Source organism: Lolium rigidum, chromosome 6 (assembly GCF_022539505.1).
Source record: "Lolium rigidum isolate FL_2022 chromosome 6, APGP_CSIRO_Lrig_0.1, whole genome shotgun sequence".
Taxonomy (NCBI): domain Eukaryota; kingdom Viridiplantae; phylum Streptophyta; class Magnoliopsida; order Poales; family Poaceae; genus Lolium; species Lolium rigidum.
The window spans coordinates 72,427,129-72,448,225 of record NC_061513.1 but is presented as its reverse complement, the minus strand read 5'-3'; the positions used below and the strand labels follow the sequence as shown (position 1 = coordinate 72,448,225).

Sequence of the window (21,097 nt, the reverse complement as noted above, 5' to 3'; positions counted from 1 at the left end):
CTCTTGGGCCGGAGCGTTTGGTTGAGTAGCGTAGTACCGACAACCTCGGCAGGTCTTGACTATCTTGTCGGCATCTTCTTTAGTCTGTAAGCCAATAAAAACCTAGCCGAAAAGCTTTTGCAACGAGTGACCCGGGGCGGCATGGTGCCCGCAATCCCTCGCGTGGATCTCTCCGAGGATTTCAATGCCATCTTGATTGGAGACGCATTTAAGAAACACCCTCGTTGCGCTTCGTTTGTAGAGCTGTCCATCAACAATTGTGTAGGATCTTGCTCGTCCGATGATCCGGCGCGCGAGGACCTCGTCCTCCGGCAACTTCGATCGATGAGGTAGTCCAGGAAAGGCCGTGTCCAAGCCGGAATGTTAGCCAACACCTCTCCGGCCGGAGACACCGCCACCTCTCGGGTTTTCCGGGTTAGCGCCCTTCACCGAGGGTATCCGGAGATGCTCCAGGAAGATTCCGGGCGGAATTGGCTTTCCGCCGGATCCGAGCTTGGATAGCATGTCCGCTCGCCGTGTTATCGTCTCTCCCGACGTACTTGACTTCGTATCCGAGGAAGCACTTGGCGATCTCATCAACTTCGTCTCTCGTAGGCCGCCATGACGGAATTTCCGGCGTTCCGGGTTCCGGCTACTTGTTGTGCCACCAGGTCGGAATCTCCACAAGCATATGATGTGCTTGATCCCAATTTCCTTAGCGATGCGCTGCACCGTGTAGTAGAGCCTCATATTCCGCCATGTTATTTGTAGCTTCGAAGTGGATCTGCGGAACATACTGCAGCTTCTTCTCCGGTAGGGGACTTCAGGGTGACTCCGGCTCCTGAGCCTTGATGCTGCTTGGATCCATCGAAGTGCATGACCCATGTTTCTGGTTCCGGCTCCAGACTTGCATCCGGAGCTTCAGTCCAATCTGCAACGAAAGCTGCCAAGACTTGGGATTTTACCGCAGTCCTTGGCTTGTAAGCGATGTCGAAGGCGGATAATTCGATGCCCCATTTAGCCGTCCGTCCTGTTGCGTCGGCGTTGTTGAGAATTGTTGACAGCGGAGCCTTGCTCACAACTGTTACTGGGTGCTCTTGGAAGTAGTGTCCGAGCTTCCGGCTGCCTAGGAAAACTCCATAAGCTAGCTTCTGAAAGTGAGGGTACCTTTGCTTTGACTCCGTCGCACCTCGCTTATGTAGTAGACAGGTCTTTGGACGTCATATTCATGACCTTCTTCCTTTCGCTCCACCACGATGACGAGGCTGATGACTTTGTTGGTAGCTGCCAGATAAAGGAGCATTGGCTCGACTCGCCGGGGCTGCCAAGATAGGTGGGGAGGTAAGTATTTCCTTCAACCTTCGAAGAGCTGCGTCAGCTGCGTCGTCCCGTACAAATTTGTCTGTTTTCTTCAGCAACTTGTAGAGAGGTAGCGCCTTCTCGCCAAGACGGCTAACAAACCTATCGATTGCTCGCGACACAACCAGTTAGTCGTTGCACATCTTTGAGACAAGTTGGCCGTTTGATACACAGGATTGCTTTGATCTTTTCCGGTTAACCTCAATGCCTCTCGTGAGAGACTATGAAGCCAAGGAGTTTTCCGGCTGGCACGCCAAAGACGCACTTCAGCGGATTCAACATCATCTTGTACCTGCGGAGGTTGTCGAAGGTTTCTGTGAGGTCGCTGATCAGGTCGGATCCTTTCCGGGTCATGACCGCGATGTCGTCGACGTAGGCGTGCACGTTCCGGCCAATTTGGTCCTTCAGGCACCGCTGCATCGTACGTTGGTAGGTGGCACCTCGCGTTTTTCAAACCAAAAGGCATAGTAACATAGCAGTAAGTACCAAACGGGGTAATGAATGAAGTCGCCTTTTGGTCGGATTCCTTCATCCGGATCTGATGATACCCGGAATACGCATCAAGAAAACACAGAAGTTCCGCCCCGCCGTCGAATCAATGACTTGGTCAATGCGCGGCAAGGGGAACGGATCCTTCGGGCAATGCTTGTTCAAGCCAGAGTAATCGATGCACATTCTTAGTATTTCAGTGTTCTTTTTGGGTACAAGGACGGGATTCGCGACCCAATCGGTGTGAATAACTTCTATTACAAAACCTGCCTCTAGTAACTTTGCTAATTCCATTCCTATGGCGCGGCGCTTCTTGTCTCCAAAGCGTCGCATAGCTTGCTTCACCGGTTTAGCCCCCGGATTTATGTTGAGGTAGTGCTCGGCGAGTTCCCTTGGTACTCCGGACATGTCAGAAGGTTGCCATGCGAAGATATCCATGTTAGCGCGGAGGAACTCGACGAGCGCGTCTTCCTATTTGGGGTCCATGTTGGCTCCGATCGAGACTTGCTTGCTAGGGTCATCTTCCTTGAAGTTGACTTTCTTGGTCTCTATCGCGGCCCCGAAGGAGTTTTTCTCGTTCCGAGATCCGCTTCTTGGTGGTTTGCATCTCGGCCGGATCCACCGCGGCTCTCGTAGCCTTTCAGCTCTTCTCCGGATATGACGGACTCGCGAAGGCGGCTTCGCCCAACTCGCACTCGTGAGCCTTTTTGTAGTCTCCGGTTATGGTGATCATACCATTAGGACCCGGAATCTTGAGCTTGTTGTAGATATAGCACGCTCTTGCGTGGAACTTGTGGTAGGTGGGCCCGCCGAAGATGACGTGGTAGGAGCTCTTGAAGGGCACAACTTCAAACGTGATCTTTTCTTCGCGGAAATTGTGAACATCGCCGAAGGCCACGGGAAGTGTGATGCCGCCGAGGGAGTTCGCCTTCTTACCCGGAACCACGCCGTGAAACTCAGTGTTGCTGTGTTTGAGCTGTTCCTTGGTGAGGTTCATCCGCTCCAGAGTCTCCAGGTACATGATGTTCAAGCTGGCCCCGCCATCCATGAGGCACTTGGAGAAGTCATACCCGTCTATGCGGGGACTTACAACCAAGGCGTAGTATTCTTTTGGCACAATGGCGGGATGATCCTCCCCGTCAAATGTGCACGGAACTTCCGACCACTCGACATACTCGCGGCACGGCCCGGAACCGTGGCGTTCGGGATCCGGGTAGCCGACTTTGTAGCGCGGATCGTTGGGGTTCCGAGGAAGGTGTGGTAAGCCCCCACGCTCTTTTTCTCGAAGGGGTTGGATTTACTCGCGGATCCGGCTTTGGGATCCGGCGAGTTATCATCCTCGTCCATCGCCTCGGAACCTGTCCTCCTCCTTGTCCTTGTTCTTTCCCTTGCCTCCTTTGCCGCGTGGGCGGTGCTTCCGGCTCGCTTGTATCCCGCCTCCGGGTCGTTCTTTAGGTCGTTGACCCACTTGCGGCTGCGGTTGGTGTGAGTGGACTTCCCCGTAGCCGGATCCAAGTGGGCCGTGCAGGGCATGTCTCCGTATTCCTCGTAGGTTTGTGGGGCGCGGGATCCGCCGCCGGTGACCTCAGTGCCATGCTGCTGACCCCTGCCGGCTCCGCCTCCGCGGCCGCGTCCTCTTCCGCCTCCTGAACCTCCACGTTGGAACGCCATGGCGACCATGTCGGATCCGCCACTCTTCTGGTCATCAAGGTTTTTGCGTTTGTGGCCGCTGTTGTTACCGTTATCACGGTTCTTCTTTTGTTGGTGCAGGGGGATTGCTGTAGCTGCGATATCACCGCCCGCATCGTCATCGGCGGCAGTGTGGTCACTGGCAATGGAGATCATCTCATCCAAAGTCAGTTTATTGGCGTTAGCCAAACATGTGAGCTTATGCCTCAGCAATCCTCCTCTTTGCAGTCCACCAATGAAGGCGTACATGGCGAGGGTGTGGTCGACGTTTTCGCACTCGTTCCCGCATGCCAACCATCGTGTGAGGAAGTTTCTTGAGGATTCTCCCTTCTTCCGGATACAAGCTTGTAGGTCGCTTGCCGTGGCAGGCCTTTTGTAGGTGCCCCCGAAGTGTTTCTCGAAAGCGGTCTTCAGGTCAAACCAGCAAAAGATGGAGTTTTTCTCGAGGTCACCGAGCCGCATCCGGGCTGGACCTACAAGGTACAACCGGAGCATGCGGCAGCGATATTAGGGGTTCCTCCGGCAAAGGTTACTCGCATTGTAGTAATCCTCAATCCAGGTATCCGGCCTTTCGGTGCCATCATAATGCTTCGGGTTTCCGGTAGCTTGAGGGAGCTCCGTGGCTTTGGTTCCTCTCGAATCATCCCGCCAAAGCACTTTGGTCCGATGTAGTCGGTTCCGTATTCGTTGAGGCGTTCCCGTGCGCCGCGCGAGCCGTGACGGGGACCGTGAGCGAGAGCGAGATCTCCCGCCACCGCCTCCGCCTCCACCTCCGCCGCCACCGCTAGGTGGTGGTGAGGGAGACCCGCGAGGGGGCCGATCCGACCTCTTGCTTCCGCCTCCAGATTCTCCCCGGCCCTCCCGGTGCTGGCTCCGGCTCCTGTGGCTGCCTTCGTCGTGGCGCTGGCTGCCCTGGTCATTCCGGCTCCGGCGAGGTTCCGGGTCGCGCTCCTCATTCCGGCTCCTCCTAGGCTCGGGCTCACGATCGTTGTTCTGATTCCGGCGAGGTTTCGGCGTGCGCTCCCTGTTCCGGTTTCCGGAGGGCAGCACGTTGTCGCGGATAACAATTCCACCATGCCCCTGAGGCCTGGTGTTTCCGGCTGGACTAAAGAGGCGAGGGGGACGCGGGTAACCATTAGGCGGAGGAGAGGGGTTGCGGTACTTGTCTCGTCCAGAGTACATTGCATCCTTTCCCTTTCTCGGATCTGACGGTGGCGTCTTTGATGGTACGGGGATCGGATTTGGGTGTTCCTCGGTTTTCCTTCGCGTTCCGAGGATCCGGTTCGCGATTCGTCATCTCGATGGAGATTGTCGTGGGCGTCCTTCTCGCGCAGTGGAGACGCAAGTGCTCCGGTTAGATTTCAACTTGCGCGAAGTGTCTCGCCTTGCTCGTTGTTTAACCGCTGAAGCGACGAGCGTGCGTAAGTAATTGATGTCAATCTCCTCGTCACTTTTCTTCAGAATTTCTGCAGCTTTCGTCATATTGTCTTTTGGGGTTGCGAATGGCTGCTGCTCCGTTGGAGTTGCGAAGGTGATCCTGCGGGGAGCTATCAACTCACGCCGGACCTTTTCTACCTCTCGATCAGCTTCAACGATCTTGTCCTCCCAATGCTTTCGGAGTTCCTTGACTTTCGCCAGTCCTTCGTCCACCTCCTGCTCACGCTGGATGAAGTCTTCCACAAAACTGCGGCGTGCTTCCTTTCCTCCAGCATGGCGGCTGCGGTGTCCTTAAACTTCTTGGCTGTGGCCAGCAGCTCCACTCTTTTAGCTTCTAAAGCTTCTACGTCTTCGGGAGTGATGGGTTTGTTAAGAATATCCGAGCGATAAACCGCATCCATGCCCGCTTGCGCGACCATCTCTTCAGGCGACAGGAGGCTCTCCGAGGAGGAGTCCTTACGGGGCCGCTCCCGCGACATCGGAGATCCGTGGCGGGATGGCTGGGGGTCGGATTGGGTGCCTGCCTCTTCTGATCCGTTCTCTCCCAGCGCCGCTACAGTTGCAAGTACCTGCTTTGGCTGGACGGAATCAACTTCGTGTCTGTTCACCGTATCCGAGTTCCCTCATCTTGCGATTGAACTCTTCAGTGTGCATGGATGGGGTGTCGCCGGAAATTGGGCTTAAGTTCCCCAAAATTGACTCTTCGGCCGGAGTTCCGCTTTCTCCGACAGCCTCTTGCTGATCCGGAGCAGCGTTGTTTTCCGGGGCCTCGACCTGCTCGGGACCAGCTCCGGCTTCATGAGGGGCGGTTCCGGCGGTATGGGCCAAGAAGTGCACAAAGTGACACCTTTGCTTTTCTAACACTCGGGAGACCCAGGCGGATCCGCATTGGTCTTCCACCGTTATTTCCTCGCTCGGGGCGGATTGGGTGGGTTTTGATTTTTCGGATCTAAGGCGGAATCTTCGCCGGGAAGTTCCTGCGTCTCGGATCGGATCTTCGCGACTCGCGTCCTCGCTCTGCGGCGGTCGCGTCTGCGTTACTTACCAGTGGGTTTCCGTCGGAATCGACGGTTTCCCCGATGAAAATGTGTATGCCGCCAATTGGGACGATGGAGAGCTTGACGGGGTCGGTTTTAGCCGGAATCCAACACTCATCCGGAGGGACGATCGGCAGACTTCCGGCGTAAAGGACACGCCCCACGCCGATGGTGTCGTCGTAGCTTCCTATGGCGGAACCCTCCCGGCTCCGGCCTCCGGACGCCGCAGGCCCCACGGTGGGCGCCAACCGTCGTTGCCTAATCGACGGTACCTCGGAGGAGGGATCCTCACGAGGGGAGAAGAAGTAGGGGCCATAGGGCGGAGTGCACACGGGACGGTGGTACGCGAGTTACCCAGCCTTCGAACACCCGCACGATGACAGGGGCCTACCGCCGCTTGTCCGGAATTATCCGGGCGCTTTCGCGTTGTTACAATGAGTTGTGGTTGTGCCTCTAGGGCTCCCGGGATCCGGCTTATAAAGGCGCACGGATCTAGGGTTTACATGGAGAGTCCTAGCCGGATTACGTATAGCTTAACTACGGTACAACATCTTGCCGTGCACGTCACGGATCCGCCTTCCATATACGTCGTACCGCATCCGGATCCCTCATGGGCCTCCATGGATCCGGGTTCCTCCTAATGTCGGTACGGATCCGGCTTATCGATCCCGGGCCGGACTTCTTCCTTCATGATCAACGAAGAATCGGGCCGCCCGATGGGCCACATGCCTCATCACCATCTGTGGGCCACCCGGGCTTGCCGGATCTAGGCACTGTCAATGGTACACCCATGAAGTATACCCACAACACCTAATTAAGTGGAAATTGTACCTTGATCCAGTGGGCACCATGACCATGGCGACGAACATCAGTACGAGCTCGCATGGATGCGGCGCCGGGCTCCAAAGTAACGACTAGAAATGTCTGAGGCGTTTATGAACATGGCTATAGGAAGGGGTCCGGTATTTAAGGAAGATGTATCATCACAAACTATTTTGTTCGAGCACGCCCGTGTGTGATGCCTTAGGCTAGGGCTAATGTTTTGTGGTGATGTCTCAGCTAGGCTAGGGCTAATGTTTTGTTGGCGATAGCATACGATTTTCTATCAACAGAGCCATGTGTGATATCTTACGATAGGGCTAGCGTCGTAAAAATACAGAAAAAGACTCGCCGGTGTGCTAACTGTTGAGCTCTACGTTAGCTTATTTCCTTGAACAAGCATAAAGCGGTTTCGTTAACTACACATAGTGTTAGCCGTATATCATTAATTTTTCAGTCATTTTTGCAGGTATAAGCTATCGACGGCTCTCCCTCGATTTATAGAGGAGCGGGTGGTGGCAGGAAGCAACTACTATAGGGCCGAAAAAAGAAGTGAGAAAGAAAAAAGGAAGCACGGTTTGAAACGAAAGCACGAGTCTACAAAGATGGATGATACACCCACAATTCCCGCCATGGTAAACGTTTGTTATATCACGTACGCTTCCGTTCTTGGGACCGTGTGCTATGTTTCCACTGCGCCCCTGGGTTACTTGCTGTCAGACGGTTGGAATTTTCGGGCATCAGGGTTCTCTTCCGCACAATACGCGGAAAGGACCTTCCGTGTGACATTGGGGGCCTTAAAAAGCCTGATCTGTACTAGTGAAGGCGCACCTGTTCATCTAGTTTCCTCAAGGATAGAGGTGAAATCATCACTAGCACACGTCCAGTAAAAACCCAATTCCCTGAATCGTTCAACGTTCAAGGATGGTGCATCTAGCCATGATTTGCCTTATTTACACAAGCATCGTACAGAAGGACGACAACAGAACGATCTTACTTAAACATAGTTTATTCCAAGCACCTCATCACTGGTTTCCATACTTAGGTCCATCCAGACCTCTCTTGTCATCCCACCCTCTCACCCATGGTTGACCAGGTGCTGATCGGGTCTCTGGGGAAGAGTGCTTGCTCAGGTTATCCAGGACCTTCGACTTGATAGCAACAAATACCTATTTGGACAGAAATTGGTTGTTAGTACAGAGGCAATCAGACTATTAGAGAGAGACTGAAGAAGCGGTATTCATGGTATGACATACAGGATTAGAATTGAGAGCCTCTGGCGGTTGCTCTTGACCAGTAAGCCATTTCCACAAATCTGGGTTCTCCTGAAGAATTGAACAATTATAGAATTAGAACCAACAGTCAAACAAACATTATACTGTATACACGAAACGATGGGAGTCTTTGATGAAAACGAGAGTTGGCACCAGAAGGTTCTATGACATTGGCTCATGGTAGTTGCTCTCCAAGTGTTAAGACAAAAAAAGTATGTTTATATTTGATGCTATTGATATTGTTTTCATTGGCAAATGCGTTAGCACTTTTCTAATGAACCATCAAGCCATAACACTATAAAAATCAAATGTAACAAAAATGTGGTTACTGGTACCATCATAAAAATAAATAAAACATTTCTTATTCATAAACCTTAGGCAGTACAGTGAACCGCTCTATGCTAGGAGTTTCCTGGACACCGTCCAGATTTATAGTCGTTAAGGTACCAAATGTGGTGGAGCAACACTTCAGGATTTTTGAAAAAGAATCAACAGTAGGTTTGTTAATGTATGGAAGAAGCCCGGCAAGAGCAAAAGTAAGTAACTGGGTGCAATAAAATTATTATTTGTTAGAGCAGCTGACAAGGACTGTCATAATGTGTACAAGTAGAACTAGAGACCAACAGGTAAGAAACAGAATCTACAGACTACACATGAGTGTTCAACTGGTGATTCTACGTAGTAGTGGTACCGTAAGAGATGGAAAAATCTAACACAGGTGGGTTATGCAGCGGTTTACAACAGAATAAAAGATAGCACTAAAGAGGAAATGGCATTCTTAACAGTTAATAGACATGTCGTTTGAGAATGATTGGTAGAAGAGTGGCAAAATCTAGGCAGTAAACCCTGAACATGAAATTCTCCTAAAAAAACCCTGAACATTTTTTTTTTTGAATAACAGCAGGAGAGCTGCTGTGTTCATTGCATTAGAAGAAAAAGGTACAGAGACCAAAAACTGCTCAGTTTATTTAAGGAAAACCGAGCGAAAACCTTTACATCAACAAAAGCACCGCTAGACATAAAGGACGCCAGGAAGGCTAGGAGCGAAACGAACAGAAAAGCACACCACCGGGGCAAGCAGCGTCAGCGAACATCATCCATCGTGCTTACGATGGGACGACTTCGACTTCATTGCAACAGCACCAAGGTCACTCCAAACATGTCGCATCGATCACAATTGCCACGAGCTTGTTCGTCGGCTTCAACAACACCAGAGAGAGAAGACATAACCGAAGGGAGGCGGCATGTGCCGCTCCGGTCTTGAGAGGGCGGAAAACAGGACTCGTCTGACGCCGTCTGCATGTCGAGAGTGCTTTTGCTATCGCCACCACGAGGCAACCCCACGATCACCACAGACTCCAAGAACGTCCGCCTTTGATAGTGCCCGGCCAACCGCTTGACCGCAGTCCAGGTGCTCCCATCAGTACTAAGTCTCCAAAACGATGCTTCCAACGAAGTCGCGACATCGAGGATGCCGCCATCGCCAATCCGACAAGCGAATTTAGGTTTTCACCCAAAGACAAGAACCAAGAGTGGGAGAGGTGCACGATCTCCACAGTGACGCCTTCAACAAGGCGAACGACACCCAATAGTGACGTCGTCACCAGCACCGACGGAAGTCGAGCAAGATTTTCATCCGGAGAATCGCGCATCTCGCCGGAACCTGAGTTCCCGGCACACCTCAGTCACACCCAACCGCTCCAGGCTCCACATACCTCGCCGGAGCACCATCAAAAAGACGCCTTCATGACCAGCACCCCCGCCGGCAACCAGGAGCCTATGTGCACCGCACCTACTTCCAGCCGTCAGCCAGGCAGCCTGCAAACAGCCTCAGCCGCCAGGCCCTAGATCTGGAGCAAGGACCGCTTGGCCATCCGCTCCACCATGACTGGAAGCAGCCGGAGCAGAGCATCGCGCCACCACGGAAAGGCCGCGGCCCGGGCTGCCCAGATCCGGCCCAATCGGGCCCGCGTGGCCGGGCGCAAAGCAGCACGCAGATCGCCGCAGCCGCCGACCTCCATCGGCCCGAGCCGCCGCGTCCCTTCTCACTTCCACCACCGACGCCCGCTTGGGCGAGGCCGCTCGCACCGGCGCCGACGCCGTCCACGCCGAGCAGCAACCTTCAATCGCCGGCCACCGCCACCGGAGCCCGGGGTCGCCGCCCCGGCGCCCAACCGCACCGCCGCCAGCGTGAGCGCGGCCGGCCTCACCGCACCAGCGGCCGCTTGGCCGCGGTCGGCCTCGCCCGCACCGACGCCCGCTTGGGCGCGGCCGGCAACACCCGCACCAACGAACGCCCGCTTGGACTTGCATTGTCGCTGCGCGGAGAAGACCCGCCGCCACCGGCCACCGCACGGGCTTTGCCCGGCGGCATCCACCAGCGGCGGCGGGGGAGGAACCAGGGGGAGGGGGCGGTTAGGCGGTGCTGGTTTGGGGCTCCGCCCGAGCCGCTCCAGGAGGAGCGACGCGGGGGCCGAGTAGCGCGTGTTAACGTATGAGGGTTTGGGAGGAACTGGCTCAAAAAAACCCTGAACATGGGATGCAATAGAAGTAATTGTCTAGTTGAAGCGTGCATCCATCTTAATTACACTGAACACTGACAACTGTTAGCTTGTACATTACAGATAAGCAGGCGGAATGGTTCGGGGCGTTTTTTTGACTGGGCCAAGCGTGTCCCAGGCTAAAAATTGACAAGTCCTGGGCAAAGGAGCACTGTGTTTTGTAAGATTACACTGGATACAAAAAAAAAAAGAGAAACCAGGAAAATCTGTACGAACTAGTTGAGTTTTTCCTTAATCTAAAGCATGTGACAGCAAAAAAATGACACACAAGAGCAATTAGAGGGCAAGCAAGATCAACAAGTGGAGGAGGGGTTGAGGCAGGATAGCTCACGAGGTCGAGGACTTGGAGCAGGGATCGGATGTTGGCCTCGTCCATGGAGCGGATGTGCTGCTCTACCCAGGTGCCGAGCACCAGGTCCAGCTCCAGGAAGCCCCTCTGCTTGCTCCTGTACATCAAACTGCACATACATACACGAGGCCGCGGCCTCTCAATCAGCAACCGTCCTTGGCGACCCGGCGATTGAAGATTCGGAGGAAGGGGTGAGGAGACGGGGTACCTGTTGACGAGGCGGCGGCGGCTCTCGTCGGAGGAGAGGTCGATGGGGATGGCGGTGGTGTTCTGCTGGGTGGGGTTGGTGGTGGAGAGGAGGCGACTGGAGGCGGCGGGGAGGAGAGAGCGGGAGGAAGGGGAGGGGAGGGCGCGCCGGAGTTGGAGCGCCCGGCGGAGGAGCGTGGCCGCCATGGCAACCGCGGCGGGGAGGGGAGTTGGATCGCGAAGGAAGGAGTGTGACCGGGACGTGGCTGCCTGGTTGCCCCGTCGCCTCTTCACAGGTCGGGCATCGCGGTGCGGTGCGGCACGATGCAGCGTGGCGGCGCTCTGCGCCAGACGACAAAAAGCATGACCTTTTTTTTTCCAAAACTGATACTTTCTGAAAATTTTAGCACAAAATGGACATGATTTGGAAAAAAATCACAAAATAACCGATTTGCATGGCGTCCGGGGCTAGGTTCGCCCTATGCCCTAAGCTGAGGACCATATTCTAATTTCGATGCAAAGCATTTTGTGACGAATACGTGTAAAATCTTCTTGTATAATGGTGGATGGGGTGTGGAAAGCCGAGCGAAAAGACAAGAAAAATGTCCATTGTCAATGTGGGTAAAGTCAAGACAAGGAATGTTGCAAGGATGGTAATTAACCGAATGAGTGAAGAAACTGAGAAAATATACTATCGAATTTTGCTTGGATGATGTTGTAACAATTTTTTAGGGTGAACACAAGTTTTTCTTCATTCAAAATATTCTTAGAAATACAAGTAATGCACGTCAAATCCGTAAGCCAAATTTGGCGTTGTGAACATCTAAATTCAAAATGGGTCCTCTTATTTTACGCATCAAGCGATGCGACAGACACACACAAGGAGAACATGGTGGGCCGAGGCCCATCATCAGTGTCTTCTTGCTTACCACGGTCATCTTATTGCCCAGTCCTCATTCCCACCCTCCACATCCACCCCACCTCCTTGACCCCCGCATCCATCGCCTGCCGGACGGCATGCTGCCGCCACCTGCACCCGACCCCGCTTGCGTGGCGCCTTGCCGCAACACCCTCCTCTACCCCGCCGCCCACCGCCGGTCCGTTACAGCCCGGACCTCACTCTAAACCCACCCACCTCCCCTAACTCCGACGAACTCCATGTACCCCCGAAACCCTAAGTTCTTCGTTAGCAAGCTCATGCACCCTAGAACCCTAAGACCCTGCACCGCACCCTAAGTTCTAGGCCTCACCTCCGTTGGAACCCTAAGTTCGTCATCGACACTACGGCCAGCCGCGTTCTCCCCTTCCAGAGGTCTCGGCCTTGCCTCCGTCGGAGATGAGTCAAACACTGTGAGGCCCTACATGAAATTCAGACGAGAAAATTCATACGGAGTATTTTTTTTTAGATTATTCATACGGAGTACTAGTAATGAAAGAGGGAGACCAACCCCTTCCCTCTCAGTTGGGCCTTGGGCTGGTGAGTGCAGCCCTAGCTGATGTGCTGGTGGGCTTTCAAACATGCAGTCCGGCTCACGAGTTGGTACTATAAACTGAGGTGAGAGAGTGAAGCGAAGATCACGGCTCACACACCGCCCGAGGACAGGGGCGGAGACGGCGGCAGCAAGCAACTGGTCGCCTCGACGTCGTCGCCGGTCGCCATCGCAGGCACGATCTCTCTCCCTCCTCCGCCACTCCACATGATCTCACTCCCTCCCGCACACATACATGCGCGCGCGATCGCGCACACATTTCAACCCTAGTTTTTTGTGTATTTTTTCCGGTTTATCTCTGACGCTTGTAGGTGTTCCGATTAGCATTTCCGCCTGGCCGTTCTCGTCGCAGGTGCTCGGATCGCGTTTGGTATTCCGGTAAGATGCGTTGATTTTGCTACCCTGGCCGACGAACTAACCCTAGAACATATCGGGTTGATTTGATCTGGTAGGTTTCTCGTCGGAGGCATAGGCTTTGGCCTCAAAAATTCGTTGCGGCAGGGAGATCGGAACATGGCCGACTCCGATTTGGGTTTTCTGGGAACTGAAACGTCTTGTCAAAACGTAAATAGAAATGTACGTACTGCTTTTAGTTGGTTTACAAATTGGGACTGGGATCGTCGCTAATTGTGGTAGCGGAGTGTGCCCGGATTCCACAGCGGTGTGGACTGGACGATGCACATTTCCAATTAGCGGCATGGTGTTTTTGTAGAAACACCACAAGATTAGCAGGATCCAAATTTGGAATAGCAACTAAATCAGGGAACTGATAAAGAAAGTTCCAGCTTCTCTGAAATATATTAGGTATTTACAATTTGGTGGAGAAGCATGAGCACCTTAGCATTGAACACATGCTTCTATGAAAGTTAGTAGCAAATAACAATGGCATCGCTCGACCAAACAACGGACCAATTTGCCTACAAGCATACATGGTTACTCGCATACATTGGGCTGGGAGGGCTGCTTTTGGCCTCTGATTATCTCTGTTAGCGCTTGTTGATTTTAATTTCATGCTCTGAAGTAGTACCTTTAAGTTCATGGAGGTATTTGGCAGAAGTGTAGATTCTTTATCCTACCAAAGTGACATGTTATTGTCCTATCATGAACATAAAAATGTCAAAATTCTTACAAGTCTGTATCAAACTTTTTGGTGTGTAGGCAATACTGCAATATGAGTTTCTTAAAAAGATAAAAATAGGCACTAGGCATACACTACAAATGAAAAAAACATATGCTGAGTACTCAATCATTCACATAGTTCTGGCTGTGGATTGCAAATATGAGCTCCGTAGCTAGACTACAATTGCTGATCTGAAAACCAAGAGACTAATCATGCTCCCCTATTAAACATCTGTGTGAATGCACTTCCATCTTACCGAAAGCATTCGCAGCTGTACGGAAATTTCTTTTCTCCATATGAATCCTTCAAGCTGCTGAAGTGCATGACATGTGCAATATCTTTGAAGCTGCAGAAATGCTGATATGTTTAGGATGCGACAGCCCATTCAATGGAGGCTGGAGATTACGGAACTTCATATTAGCAGTGAAATGCTCCATGCAAATCCAATCTTATCTGTATTTTGTTGGTTTATTACATCATTAGATTAGCATCTCAGAAGTACCAGAAACCATACATTTCACTAGCCATTTATTCTGAGCACTTTATATCATATTTTTAATAACCCTTTTCCCTGGTCAGTTAATTGCGTTTTATGCTACCCTCTTCTAATGTGTGTCTTTTATTCCTGTTGTGTTGCAGAGAAGCTGCAATTACTTTCGAGAGAAAGGACTGTGTAGAAGCCATGTCTGAAACCCAAGGTTGGGCAGACCTCCCAGAATGCCTGCTGCACTCTATTGTTGCTCGGCTCGGCCTGGGCTCTGCCCCGGATCTTCTTGCCTTTGCTGCCACCTGCCACTCTTGGGGTGCCGCCTTCTCTGGCTCATTAGCAACATTCCCACCTCTCCTTCTCCAACAAAATGTCCCTTGTAGCAACAACCTGGTGCCTGGACATCCATATCTTGTCACGGATATAGCGAAAGTCAACCTTGGCCCCAACCCTTGCTCTGAGATTCCTCTACAACTGGACTTGTTTTCCTTCATGGGGGCTTCCTATGGTCATCTCATTCTGTCCCACAGAAAGTCATGTATAGTCGTTGATCTGTTCAGAGGTATTAGTGTCGCACCTCCACCACTACCTGTGAATAAACCCACTGAGATCAGCTATGGTGCCCTCACTGCTCCTCTTACATCACGCAACTCGCATCTCATTGTCGACGCTGCACTGCACAATCTGTTTTGGCGTGTTGGTAGCAACTCTTGGGTGAAATGTTCTACTCGGTATGGAACAATCAAGCAAATCGTGGTGTTCAAAGGGCGGGTCTTTGGCATGGATTCTGATCGCAGGATCTTCAAAGTGCACTTGGCACCCGAGATAAGCATACAGGAACTGCCACTTATGGAGTGTAGCATGATCAGCCGGAAACTTTCTAACGCATGGCTGGTGCCGTGTGGAGATATGCTTCTCTTGGTCGGCTTTCGGGGACCTCTTGTAGTATCGGGGGTAACCTTTGAAGTCTTTCACCTTGACCTATCGTTCGAGCCTGCATTATGGATGAAGGTGGACAAGCTAGAGAATTGGGCTATATTCATCAGCACAGACAAGAGAAGCCAGCCATTGTCTTGCAAGAATCCAGAGATATGGGGAGGGAGGAGCAACTGCATATACTGCTATAACCATGACGCTAAACGCTGGACTGCACTTGAGTTGGGAAAGCCACTGCAGGGAGATGGCACCGGATCAAATTCAAACGTCTTCATTTACATGGGCTGCGACAGCAGGGTGCAACCTATGTGGGTTGTCCCCAGCATTCTCTCTCTGCGTCGGTGATGGTGATGCATAGCTGATATATTTTATTCATAGAAGAATATTTTGTAATGATCTGTAAGGATCTCTTCCGCTTTGTTAGTTGTTGTTCGTCGAATCTCGTGAATGACTTTGAACTTGATATCTTGCCTCTTGGTTTTGCATTCATCCGAATGCTGTTTATCCTATGCTATATTCGCTGATGCTCATGTAGTCAATTGCCTTCATTGATAATTTAGTGTTCAACAGTTTTTAGCCCCATGGGTTATGCTCAATGCCATAGTGTATCTCATTGGGTTCGTCATGCTCAAGCATGTCTCCGGTTTCCATTCTAGCTCTGCAAGGTTCTTTATTTCCGTTTCAGCATTATGACTTTAAACTTCATTTCATGTCTCTTGGTTCTACAATGTACATTGTCGCAATGTTGCTTATCCTGTGCTATTTTTGCTGATCCACATGTACTGGAGCACTTTCTCTGATAAGTTGCTATTCAGCAACTTTTCGCCCCATTGTTATGTTCAAGCCCAAATGTATTCCTGTGGGTTTCCTGCTGATGTTTGAACTCGTCTTCATGTTTCCCTTCAAACTCCGCAAGACTCGGTGATTTAAGGAATGGCAGTGGAGATGCATCACCTGGTTCAAGCAATGTTGCTCATCTTTGGGACAGCTTCTTGGAACCGTTATTTCAGTTCGCTGATTTTTTTTTGGTTTTGAAGGTTGGAAGTTTTACGTTGCACCATATTTGATTTTGTCTTTCATGTGGTTTCATCTTACCTATTGGTTCGCTGAAAATTTTGGTTTTGAACGGAGGGATAACCCCACAAAAGAAATCTTGCAGTAATGGGATATTTCTACTTCAGCTCTGTTTCCTGATTTTATAGTTGCACTCTTGAAACCACAATAAATATCCTGGAATCAGATGCCATATTGCAATGGAAAATTTCTTTTGCCGAGTTAATTTTTAGGGATTTCTATTTTCGTGCCCTCGGGTCCTTAGTTGTGCTCAGTTTTCCCCAGCTCCTTAGTTTTTCCTCAGTTTTACCCAAGCGTTTGTCTGAAACCATCAGACGTGATGTAACGGCCGGTTGCCCGACGGTTGACCGTTATCTTCTGACTAGTGGGGCCACGTAGAGCCTGCAAAGACACGTCAGACCATCCATCTTTGTTTGACCGTAAGCATCGCTGTATCCCTGACCAAAACGCGAACGAGTGGGGCTTCGGTATATCAAATGACAAGTACGGCCATGACGCTGATACAAGGGGCAATACACGGGTAGGATTAGATTTTTAAACGGAGCTCTACAGCGATGGCACGGAGGAGGTGGCATGCGGGGTGCCGAGATGAGATCGACGTCCACAAAGAACTGCATGAGGCGAGACCGGACGCATTAGATAGATATGAACTAGACGCGTTTAACCATGCAAAGAAGAGAAGAAATGGTCGACGACATCGACGACCACCTCAAAACTTTGACTGACCGTGTCGGACACGAACGCGAGCAATGTAGAGAAAACTAGTGTCTCTCCTTTCCGGCGTGTATAGGTGGGTGCTAGGAGAGTGTGGTGGCGAAGGGAAAGATCTCGCGGCGGTCCGTGGCGTCCAAGCATAGCGGAGTCGGCGTGGCCGTGCCCACAGCGGCGTGCATGCATGATCGGCATTGGCATCAGCATGTACGTTCGGCATTGGCCTCGGCGGTATCTCCGGTGTGTCGTTGATCGAATGAGGGGACGGGATTGAGGGTGCATCCCGACGTTGACCTAGCAGATGGCGGCGAGCATAGCCGCTTCGACCATGCCGATATCGGCATCGGCATCGTTTGGAGGCTGTGGTGCTCGAATCAAGTTGGGATTTGTTTCTTGTAGGCCAAAATGAATTTGAAACAAGTTTCATGTTGAAGGTTAGGTAACGAAAGTTTGTAACTATCCCAAAATTATACTAGCGCCATGGTGAGGTTCTTTTTGATAGAGCTATACGGTTGGGCAAACTTTTTTGACACTTTTTAGATAGGGTTCCTTGTTGTTACACGTATGGCATCATGTATGGAAAATTTGGGGTCATTTGGAGATGTTCGAAAAATCACTTTGCTTAAGCGCATGCCGTTTCGTCTCGCTGAAACCAGCTTTTCTAACAAGGTGATTTTTTCTACCTTCTCTAAATAACCTCAAATTTCATACAGCTGATCTTCTATACATAGATAGATAGATTGTTTCGTTTTTACATTTTTCGAACTTTTTATTTCCCTTTACAATACCCAATTGATTTTCAGGTCAAAACCTCGAAAAACGACATCATGTATGGCATCATTTTCACCCTAAATTTTCTGAAACTTTCCCTTTTAGATATTCCTTGTTGTTATAGGTATGCCATCATGTATGCCAAACTTGGTTAGGTCTCACTGAAACCAGCTTTTGTAACAAATTAGGTTTTTTCTGCGTGAAAAGTAATGGCTACAACAAATTGTTGATGGTTTATCATTTTTTTGCGTGAAAGTAATGGCTACAACAAATTGTTGATGGTTTATCATTTTTTGCGTGAAAAGTAATGGCTACAACAAATTGTTGATGGTTTATCATTTTTTGCGTGAAAAGTAATGGCAACAACAAATCGGTGATGGTTTATCATATTTTTTGCGTGAAAAGTAATGGCAACAACAAATTGTTGATGGTTTATCATTTTTGCGTAAAAGTAATGGCAACAACAAATTGTTGATGGTTTATCATTTTTTGCGTAAAAGTAATGGCTACAACAAATTGTTGATGGTTTATCATTTTTGCGTGAAAAGTAATGGCAACAACAAATCGGTGATGGTTTATCATTTTTTTTTGCGTGAAAAGTAATGGCTACAACAAATTGTTGATGGTTTATCAATTTTTTGCGTGAAAAGTAATGGCAACAACAAATCGGTGATGGTTTATCATTTTTTTTGCGTGAAAAGTAATGGTAACAACAAATCGGTGATGGTTTATCATTTTTTGCGTGAAAAATAACGCCTAAAACAGTTTATAATTTTTAGCGCGTGAAAAATAATACAGAAAACCGCCCTTCAAGCAAGCTAATTAACCGCCAACAGAGAGAGAGGGGTTATCCTGCCCGTTCCCTATATCATACGATCAACGGTCGGTGGGCACGATCCGCGTGACATGGGCTAGACCAATCGGAGCGATGATGCACGTCTCGCGAGAATTTGTGAAGAGAGAGGGCAAAACCGAGTACTATCAAGAAACCAAGGGCACCTGAGTAGTAAATAGACTAAGGGATTCAAATATGAGATTTAAAAAATGGAAAATGCGTGTTTTGTACAATGAAACCCATCTTGGCCTACCTCAAACTATTTGCAATACCAATATACATCAGTGTGAGAATTGTGGCCTCATTTAGACAAAGTATGATTTGGGGAAGCTGTTTTGGGAAGGGCTTATTGTGGAAAACCATGCACCTTCATAGCTACTAGGTGATTTGAGAAGTGGCAATTTGTGGTAAAACTTGATTTATCTATGATTTATCTATGATTTGAGAAGTGTCAATTTGTGGTAAAGACTCCATGAGTAAGTGCCACTCTTTTTAGGATTTTTTTGCACATTAAATGACTCATTTAACTAGTTAATCCCATTTGTTGACTCTCGTTGACCAGCCACTTGAGGGTAAAACTGAGTATATTGCACTAGCCGCGATTAGCACTCGAGGGGAAAATTGAGCACACAAAAAATGCTAGTATAAGACTCGAGGGTATACCCGAGTATATCTAAATTTCCAGGGTTAGACTCGAGGACACGTGCAATTGTTGACGCGTAGACGCGGGTCGCGGTGGAGAAGTCGAGACGTGCAATCGTGGACGCGTGTCGCGTTGCAGAAGTCCAAGACGTGCAGACGTGCACACTGTGCACGCGTAGGACGCGGGTCGCATTAACCACCCCTCGCCTTTATGGACGCCTCCTCCCACCTGTCTCGTCACTCTCACTCGCTCACGCATCGCCAACTCTCTCCCACGTCCCATCATCTTCTCCAAAGCAAAAACCCTCTCCCTCTCCCTCTTCCTCTTCCTCTTCCTCCGCCGGAGAGATGGACAAGGAGAATGCCAATCCCATCGTCGAGGTTGGCTCGAAGCGCGACGCCTCCATCTTCGGCCCCGTCCCTCGACGGACGACGCCGCCGCGCCGCCGCCGCCGGTGCATCGGAGGCTGCCGCCGCCGGTGGCGGTCGGATCCCGGCGGGATGGGACCCCTACGACCCCGTGCCGTACGTCCCGCCCCCGAACCCCTACGACACCTCCTCGGAGGACCCATGGAACGAGGTAACTACGGTTTGCTTCCTTTTTGTTCCCCATTCCTTTTTGAACCCTATTTTTGCTGGTGTAGATGGATCCGTAGATGGATCAGTATTGGGCTAATATTTGCGCCGATTTTATTCCATTTTGTTTTGATCACTTCTTGATTTGGGGTTCGGCTGTTCGGTTAATTTATGCAAGTAATATTGGATCTCAATCAGTTAATTTATGCAAGTAATCATGGGATCTCAATCAGTTATTTTATGCACTAATCAAAAGATATCAACCGTTTAATTTTGCAAATAATCTCGAATGTGTTCAAGTTCAGATCTAGTTCAGATCTAGAATCTGTTTCTTTGCCTATGATGAATGGTTGGGCACAAATTTTTACAGGAAGGGTTCAGCGAACCATTGCTGTGTACAAATCTGTTGTGCATGAGCTTTAGTTCGCTTACCCCTTCCTCGTAGATATATAATCATGTCCACTCTAACCGAGGCTGACTCGTTTTTCTTAACTTTGTTATCATGTACGTTAGTCATCGTTGCAACTCATTCACTAGTTTCTGTTTGATATGGATCAGATGTCTGGCAGCGACGTCGGCAGCGACGAAGAGGGGGGAGGACGTCAAGACTCGCCGAGTGTCTGCGGAGGCCGCGGGTCGGCCAGTACATCTCCTACTTCGCCAAGGAGGTGTACAGGTGCCCCTTCGCACCGGGAGACTTCGGCGCCACGGACTTCAACTGCCTCGTCACGCATGCCGAGAACATCGGCAACACCTTCCCCAAGGTCGGCACGACGGTGAACGTCCACTCCTTCCGCGCCAAGCACGGGCGCTCGGCATGCACCTCCGCAGCCTTCCGGCCGGGTGGAGATCTCCGCCGGGCGCATGCCTCCGCTCAAGCCCAAGGCTCCCAAGGGGAGCAAGAGCAACAAGTGGAGGGAGAGCCGGATGGGGTAGGCGGAGTCCTGGACGTGTGCTGCTGCTGCTGTCTGCCTCCTAGTTTGTTGTTGGGATCCCTTTGTTGTTAGCTAGGGATCCCTTGTTGTTATGTTAGTATGATGGTGTCTGTGAAGAACCTGTTACTATGTTGGCTGCTGTGTATGCAGCCTATTATCTATCCATATTATCTAGGGATTATCTATCCCTAGTCTACTATATTTTGTTGGCCGTACTTAGTTTTCTTGATTTACTATGACTGTGAATTTATCGTACATTATCCTCGGAGATTTGCTTCTAGATTTAACTACATACATATGAACCAGAGGGAGTACTAGATTTGCTGCCATATTGGGCAAAC

At 50.4% G+C, this 21,097-nt stretch overlaps 1 protein-coding gene across 1 annotated transcript; it reads right to left on the bottom strand.

Annotated features, from left to right (window-relative positions):
- Window positions 1–7,696: 7,696 nt before the first annotated feature.
- LOC124665687 (succinate dehydrogenase assembly factor 2, mitochondrial-like) lies at window positions 7,697–11,416 on the bottom strand. Its single transcript, XM_047203077.1, has 4 exons — window positions 11,202–11,416; window positions 10,976–11,102; window positions 8,066–8,134; window positions 7,697–7,978 (listed from the first exon to the last, which is right to left on the bottom strand). Exons 1-4 carry the CDS (start codon window positions 11,384–11,386, stop codon window positions 7,835–7,837), a joined length of 525 nt encoding a protein of 174 aa, XP_047059033.1. The 5' UTR covers window positions 11,387–11,416; the 3' UTR covers window positions 7,697–7,834.
- Between the last annotated feature and the right edge of the window lie 9,681 nt (window positions 11,417–21,097).